The 8,357-nt window shown below is 48.3% G+C and overlaps 1 protein-coding gene across 1 annotated transcript; it reads left to right on the plus strand.

The window, feature by feature from the left end:
* Positions 1–891: 891 nt before the first annotated feature.
* Positions 892–2,114, plus strand: CBLN3 (cerebellin 3 precursor). Its single transcript, XM_012647316.1, has 3 exons — positions 892–1,182; positions 1,504–1,623; positions 1,917–2,114. The coding sequence occupies exons 1-3, from the start codon at positions 892–894 to the stop codon at positions 2,112–2,114; spliced, it is 609 nt and encodes a 202-aa protein (XP_012502770.1).
* Positions 2,115–8,357: the final 6,243 nt, after the last annotated feature.

Here is an 8,357-nt window from a genome sequence, read left to right on the forward strand (position 1 = left end):
TGCACGCGGCCTGGGCCCGCGGTCTGGCTGCGCGCTCGCTCCTCCCGCCCGGCCCGCCGCCCCCGCGTCCCCGACGGCCCGCGCAGCCGCTCGGCCCAGCCCTGTGCAGCCAGCGGGGCCCGCGATCTCTCCCTGCGCGCTTCCCGCCAGCCCTCCCGTTCGTCTCCCGTCTCGGGGTTCTCGCGCGCCCTACGCAATTTTTCCTGGGAAAGAGGAACCACTGGTTGAAAGTTGGTCCCCTCGGAAAAAGATGTGGAAAACCAAAGAGAGAACGTGACTAGACCAGGGTCACAAGATAGTGGTGCTCATATGAGACCCAAGCACTTTCCACCAAAACAATCGTGGGAAAAAAGACAAGGCCACCCCTTTCTTCCAACAAATGGAAAGATGCCACGGAGAAGGGCTGTTGATTTATTAGGAGTTTTAAATGAGGAGGAATGAGGAGGGGGAGGCAGGGGCTGTAGGAGCCGTCTCTTGCACATGCACACAGGCACACATGTTCACACACACACACACACACACACACACCCCCATGTTCTCCATCCCCCAGGTCCAGCCTTAGTGCTGTCCTATACAGATGGGCTGCCCTGGAGGTCTGGCTGTAGCCCTCCTGTCGGGTGGCTTCATCCCTCCTCTCCCTCCCAAAGCCCAACTGCTGTCACTTCATACTCTGCCAAGGAGGAGGGAACTCCAGTGACAGCAGGAGTAACTGAGTGGGAGGCAGGGCAGAGCCGTGGGACATAGAGAGGTATGGACAGGGGGTGCAGGGGGGATCTAGAGAGGGCTGAGGAGCAGGGTGACCTTGGGGAGAGTTGAGGAGAGGAGCAGAAACAGAAAGGAGTAGAAAGGGGGCAGCAGATGGGGACTTGTGGGTTGCAGAGCCACTCAGCCATGTTGGGAGCAAAGCTACCAGGTCCCCCACATAGCCCTGGGCTGCCTTTGGCCCTGGTGCTTCTGGCCCTGGGGGCTGTGTGGGCTCAGGAGGGGTCAGAACCTGTCCTGCTGGAGGGTGAATGCTTGGTGGTCTGTGAGCCTGGCCGAGCTGCTGCAGGGGGGCCTGGAGGAGCAGCCCTGGGAGAGGCGCCCCCAGGACGAGTGGCATTTGCTGCAGTCCGAAGCCATCACCATGAGCCAGCAGGGGAGACCGGCAACGGCACCAGTGGGGCCATCTACTTCGACCAGGTAATCCCCCTACCCTGTCCAGGGGACCTGGAAGGATGCTGCAAGGACCTGGAACCAATTGTCCAAGCCCACTTTGTCATCCTCAGACTGAGAAAACAGCTCCCTACATCTTTCTCTAATCTGGCCAGTTGCTCCTCGACCCCACTTACGCACACACCCCTCTCCTTGCCCTTCTCATATTTCTTTTGAATCCATACATTCCTCTTCAATCCCACTTGCCACCCTTTCTGCTCCTTACCCACTGCCCTTGCCCCCAATCCCAGTGGTATCCCTGAGCGCAGGCTTCCCCCAGCCCCACTCAGCAGGGTCTGCTTCCCCCAGGTCCTGGTGAATGAGGGCGGCGGCTTTGACCGGGCCTCCGGCTCCTTCGTGGCTCCTGTCCGGGGTGTCTACAGCTTCCGGTTCCATGTGGTGAAGGTGTACAACCGCCAAACCGTGCAGGTGATCTGAGCGCTGCGCCCCATCCCCAGCTCGGGAGAGAGGAGGGGGAGTAAGTGGAGCCCGTCTGACCTCTAGGCAGACCTCTATTGACCCATGTCCTGGGGGCCAGGAGCAGGGGAGGAACAGGCCTGGCTAGCGGAGTGTGGAGAACGTTTGGAGTCAAAGGCTGGCCACCCCTCAACCCTTCCAGGAGGGTCCATTATGCTCCAGGTTCCCCAGAGGAAGCCCTTGGGAAAGTGAGGGTCCTGAGCTAAGGGCTGGGAGATGGGTGCTAACTGGGCTCCCCTCCCCAGGTGAGTCTGATGCTAAACACGTGGCCTGTCATCTCAGCCTTTGCCAACGACCCTGATGTGACCCGGGAGGCAGCCACCAGCTCTGTGCTACTGCCCTTGGACCCGGGGGACCGGGTATCCCTACGCCTGCGTCGAGGGAATCTGCTGGGTGGCTGGAAATACTCAAGCTTCTCTGGCTTCCTCATCTTCCCCCTCTGAGGGCCCAGGCCGTTCAAGGATGGGAATCCAACCTCTGACCACTGCCTTCTGCCCTCTCCTGCTCCAGAAAAAGCATCTTTGGGGCAAGAGAGAGGCTCCCTCTGGCTGCCTGTATCCCACCTCCTTGCATGGGACCCTGTGTCAAACACCCAAGGTTAATAGTAGAAAAGAATAGGGCTCTGGCATCTCTGAACCTGGCTCTTCCCACCCACCCCGAGTTGCCCTTCCAGCTACCTGCTGCATCTCTTCATCCCTGCAGCCCCCGATCAGGGCAATGTTTGGCAGGTAGGGAGGCCTGTACTACTTTGAAATCTCTGCTCCTCCTGTTCCCCTGCCCCAGCTTCCTGCTCAGTGCCATTTGGGGACAGGTGGCACAGGTGAGCCTGACAGGCCCCCACAGGGGCCCAGATGGACTAGCCTTAGCATACCCCGCAGGCTTCTTCCTGTGAGGAGTGCCAGCATCACAGATCTCCGGATCTCCGCCAGCACCATCAGAAACTGAACCAGCACCGTATGGGCTAGGGCCAGAGGCTCAGCCACAAACAGAAGTTTAGGGAGGGCCACAGAGCAGCCTGAGTCTGTGGCTGGTGAGGCAGGAAGGGGGGTGTGCCTAGCCTGAACATGGTAAACATTCTGCATGTGTAGAGGGGCAGTTGGCAGGGAGGGATCCTGGCTGTCCCTGTGTGACATGTCCCAGATGGACTCTGGCCCTTACCTCCCCATCTGAAACTTGGGTGTGTGTGTTTGCTCTGGCCGAGGGCAGAGCTGAGAGTGGGTATACAGAGCTGGAGGTGGGGGTAGAAGCTCACACGTAGACCATGGAACACATCAGTGACCACGCATCCTCTTGCTTAGCCACTTCCTGCAACTGCTCCACGTTGGAAGTCTGAACTTCAATCACTCCACACGCTGCCACCTCCTTCCTCGCAGCTCCCTCACCCAGTTACTTGCACTCTGCCTGTTCCAGCCTGTTTCCACCATCTCTCTTCTTTCTCCTGATCCATGCTGTCTTCTCCTTCATAAGCTTCCTGTTACCTGGGACTCCATGATTCACCACTTCAACTGCTCTCCTGCTAGTATCATAAACTCTCTCTCTCTCATCTTATGCCACTGTCCCATTGGCCCAGCATGGATAAATCTATCAATAAAGTAAGTAGAGAATGGTGGTTGATGAGATACTACAGGATTACTAAAGAGAGGATGCCATTACAGTTTCTATTAGGGGTTACAGGATACAAGCAGGTATGCTGTAGAGAAAATAAATATGAAAGTGTGTATTACAGTCAAATTAAAAAGGATTTAGTAATGTTTGAGTTAAATAGGAAGTACCAATGTGAATTTGTGGTTTTAAAAAAACGGGCCAGGCGCAGTGGCTCCCATCCTGGCATTTTGGGAGGCCGAGGTGGAAGGAGCGCTTGAGGCCAGGAGTTCAAGACCAGCCTGGGCAACATAGCAAGACCCCCATCTCTACAAAAAAATAGAAAAATTAGCCAAGCGTGGTGGTGCGCACTTGTAGTGCCAGCTACTGAGGAGGCTGAGGCAGGCAGATCACTTGAATCCAGGAGTTTGAGGTTGCAGTGAGCTATTATGATGCCACTGCACTCTAGCCTGGGCAACAGGGCGACAGACACCCTGTCTCAAAAAAAAAAAAATTTTTTTTCAAACTTTGTCACTAAACTAGCATGGAAACATCAGAAACAATTTGATATGCATTCTTAGCACCTGGACCTTTGCCTCAAATATTAGTCACCATTAAAAAAACCTAGGGTTCCTTGGAGAATAGCTGCATGCCTTAAATAACTCTAAGCCTAGAACATGTTGTTGATGATGGAAAGCAAAGACACTTTTAAATGTATAGTGTAAAGCTAAAAAGGCAAAGGAACCGACTTGAAGAGGCTCCCACTTGACATGCTTTAACAATTTTATCATCTAAAGGATAATAATATAGTTAATTGGAACAAGTGAATTTTAAAACTCCATGAATCTATGATGATATTCCATAAGAAAAAAGTCACTATATATGTGCCAAAAGGTAATTAATATACTGAGTGAAGAAGAGTGAATAAAATTGACTATTTTTAGTCAATTGTGATAAGTAGAAGAGCATAAATATAGTAAGTATTTTGTCTACTTGCAAGGTACATTTACTTTCCTGTATCTGTATAAGTAAGGAGGGGTGGATACAGAGAACTGTGAGTAATTCCAGAAAAAAAATTGGAACTGTGCCAAGAATAAAAGGTACTGAACAGCACCATTTGTTCATACTTTGCAAACAGGAAGAAAGAGAGTCCAACAATGCATTACAAGATGATAATAAATTAGTCAAATGTCCAAAAGACAACTGCTCACCACTCAAATTTGATTGTTGTTCTCCTAGAAAGTAAAGCCTCTATATTACCCTACCAATTATAATGAGACACTAATAAGGCAAAATGATTAGGGTTAGGTTTGACTATAGCAGTGAAACCCAAAATAAGAATAGCTTTGACAAAAGGCAAGATAGTTTCTATCACCTATAGAAGAATCTGCAAATAGAGTCCAGGGACAGATGGCAGATTTATGATCACCAAAGCCCAGTCTCCCTTCTTGCTATTCTGCCGTCTTTAGCATGCGACCGCATGACCCAGGATGGCTCCTTGAGCTCCAGCCATTATATCAGCCTAACAGTTCCCAGGAAGGAGGAGGGGAGAAAGGGCACACCCCTTTTCTTTAAAGAAGCTTTCTGAAGGGTGTACTCAACATTTCTGATTGAACGTCATCTGCTAGAATTTAGTCACACCTGGACACACCACACCAGGGAGAGGCTGGGAAATTTGGTCATTATTCCAGGAAGCCATGTCCAGCTAAAAGTCAGGAGTTTTATAATAAGGAAGATGGGAAGATTAGATATTGGGGAAGACAACTGGAAGTTTTTCGAAATGTAAATAGACCAGATCAATTTGTAAATAATGACATGAAAGTTACTATATTAGTTTTCTATTACTGTCTAACAAATTAATACAAACTTAAAACAGTGGCTTAAAGCAACACCTTATCTTATAGTTTCTGTAGGTCAGAAATCCCGCAGAGCATGACTGCATTCCCAGCTCAGTGCTTCACAGGTCAAAAATAAGATATAGGCAGGATTCCCTTCCTTACCAGAGGGGAAGAATCCACTTCCAGACTCATTTAGAATTCAGTTCCTTTTGGTTGTAGGACTGAAGTCCCTACCCCGCTCCACCTTTGAGCCAACAACAGCAGGCTGAGTCCCCCTCTGGCCTACCCTTCTGCCACAGGTCTCTGACTTCACTGGAGAAAGTTCAGTGAGTTTAAGGATTCATGTGATTAGATTGGGCCCACCCAGATAATCCGGGATAATCTCCCTACTTTACAGTCCGTGACCTGAATTGCATATGCAAAGTCCCTTCTGCCGTGTAACATATCATATTCACAGGTTCCAGGAATTAAAGCATGGACATCTTTGGGACATGTGCATATCATAGTCATTAAATTTAAAGATGACATCATGTAGGGAAACGGCATCCAGTTATAATACACTAAATGCATGGAATATGGATGGGCTTATTAAACAAATCCCATGATATACAAGGTAAATACCAGCTCAGGTTTTAATCATTTTAGAAGGTGAGCCAATTTCCAGGTCCCAACCAAGAATTCATCGTTTAATAATCCAAAACTTGATCTGCACTGAGATAATAATCTTCTTTTGAATATTGGTCCAAACCGAGATAGTGTCCATTTCTTGGGTCTAGAAATTCATTTTTATAATGGGTTTAAGTGTAGATGTCATAAATTTTATAATCTTTCTAATGTGTGTGCTTTACCAAAATGAAGCTTTTAGAGAAGCTGACATATTAGACTGGTGGTTTAATTGAAATATTTAGGAGAATTTGATTAAGTTTGTAATCAATGTTTAAAAATTTTGACTTGTTAAACATATAGAATTTGATTTGTTGGTTATATAAAGTGTTTAAATGTTTACACAATTTTTGCTTAAGCAGGTTTATGAAACAAATAATTAAACATTAGATAAAGCATACATGGTGCTAAGTGTTTCTCTCTAGGTTCGAAAAGCTCCTTAGACTTTAAGAATCCTAAGAATAGAATCTGACTGTCCACTTGCCCTGTGCCCATGCCTTGGCAGCTGATTACTATAGAGAAAAGTCCCATTCATGCAGGATTCACTGTGGATCAAAATTCATGGCCTCAGCCACACCTGGTCCTCAATATTCCAAGCACTTCTCTGGTTTCCTCTGCAAGCTTCTTTCCTCATCCTCCCCAGGATCCAACCGCAGCCTTCTGCTCTCTCCTTAAACCTTTGCCCCACCAACTCTACCCCCACTGTCAGCAGCAAACAACCTCTCCTTCTACCTCACTGACAACACAGAAATGCCAGGCACGAGCCTTTCCCACCACACACCCACAAACTCACCTTCCTCCCCCATCTCTGCCTCTTCCCGTCTGGCTGGGTGGGAGACGAGTTCCTCCTCCTGTCAAGGCGGCTGTCTTATTCCTCCACCAGCCATGGATCCCATTTCCTCCAAACATACTCTTGTCCTTTACTCTCCTCGCTACTCACTCCTTCCCTTCAGCAGTTAAAGTTTAAGAGCTCAAGTCTCTCAAATCTAAAAGGAAAAAACGTAAGTATGGAAGTATTTGTAGATACAGTTATCCTCAGCTCTGTATGCCCCTGCAGCTAGTTAGCGGCATCTGCAGGAGTCTCAGTAAAAATAAGGAGTAAGGAGTGCTCGTCTATGTGCGCTGGTTGCTCATCTCTCAATCACGGGTCAGCCACAGCCTCCACTGCGCCACCTAAACTGCCCTCAGCGATGGCTCACCACTTCCGCGTTACTAAAGTTCACAGGAGCTGCTTCCTAATCCTCCTGTTGCTCAGACTCTCCATAACATTTGCCCTTGTTACCACGCCCTCCTTCTAGAGGCACTCTGTGCCCCGCCTTCCCTTGCTGCGCTCCCTGGGCTTTCCCTCCAGCCCTCTGCCCACGCCCCACTTCTTTTTCAGGATCTTCTACCTCTACCCCTCTCCTTAGATGCTGGCTTTCCTCAAGGTTCCACTCTAGAATTTCCTCGGTACTAACACACCCTCAAAAGCACAAGTGTCCATCCATATGCCGATCTTTATCGAAAATCTCCCTTCTAAATTTCAGACCCATACATTGGATATTCCACCTTAACGTCAACATGCTAAAACCTGAAATTATAGTCTTTCCTCCCTAAATCTGTTCTCCCTCCCTTCTTCTCTATGTCTGTAAATGGAACTTCCCTGTTGCCCAAACCAAAAACTGACCGTTATCTCTAATTCTTCCCTCTCCCATAACCCCCATATTCAGTCATTCACATCCATCGGTTCCCCACCCATTGCTTGCCTTCCACCTACTCTGGCTCAAACTACCAATCTCTCAGCTAGATTTCTATAAAAGCCTCGCAACTGACCCCTTGGCCACCAGTTTTTCCCCCACTCAATGCATTCTCAACACTGGGGTTGCCTTAGTGACCTATCTAGATGAACTTCACAGCTGAAGCCCTCGCGGGCTCCCAATGACCATCAGAATGAAATGCATATTTTAAACACGGTTTGTGAGGTCCTTCGCAATCCAGGCCCTGTGCTCTCCACTGCTTCATCTTTCACCGTCTATTAACGCAAGGATGTGGAGACCTAAGAAATAGCACCACTTACTGGCTGAGGGAAAATGGCACTCCTTGGGAAAAGAGAGTATGTATGGCATTTGAGCCAAAACTTACCAGGACCAAGAGAATGGTTCTTGGACCCAAAGGAGGTAAATCAGTTTTAGTTTGTGAATCATCTTAATCTGAACAAACTAAAATGGAGAAATCTGAACTGACACTATATAATGCATTAATAAAAGAGAGGCCATAGATTGGGGGGAATACTAATTCTAACAACAAACTGAATATATTTGCATGAGAGGCAGTGAGTGTGGTGGTCAAGACGGTGGGCCCAGGAATCAGCATTCAAATCCAGCTCTCAGTGGCTGCATAGGACCTTCAGTGAGTTACTTCACCGCTCCATGACTCATTTTCTTCATCTACAAAATGAGGATATTAATTATATCTACCCCACGGGATTGGAAAGCACTTAGAACAGTGCCCGGCACATTGAGCAAGTGCTCAATATATGTAAATTACTGACACCATGTGAATTAATAAACCAGTTAAAACTTGTGCATGTTCCAAGCATTCTTGGGCAATCTTTAAAAAGCAAGT

The sequence above is a fragment of the Propithecus coquereli genome, unplaced genomic scaffold, assembly GCF_000956105.1.
Source record: "Propithecus coquereli isolate 6110/MARCELLA unplaced genomic scaffold, Pcoq_1.0 Scaffold261, whole genome shotgun sequence".
Lineage (NCBI taxonomy): Eukaryota > Metazoa > Chordata > Mammalia > Primates > Indriidae > Propithecus > Propithecus coquereli.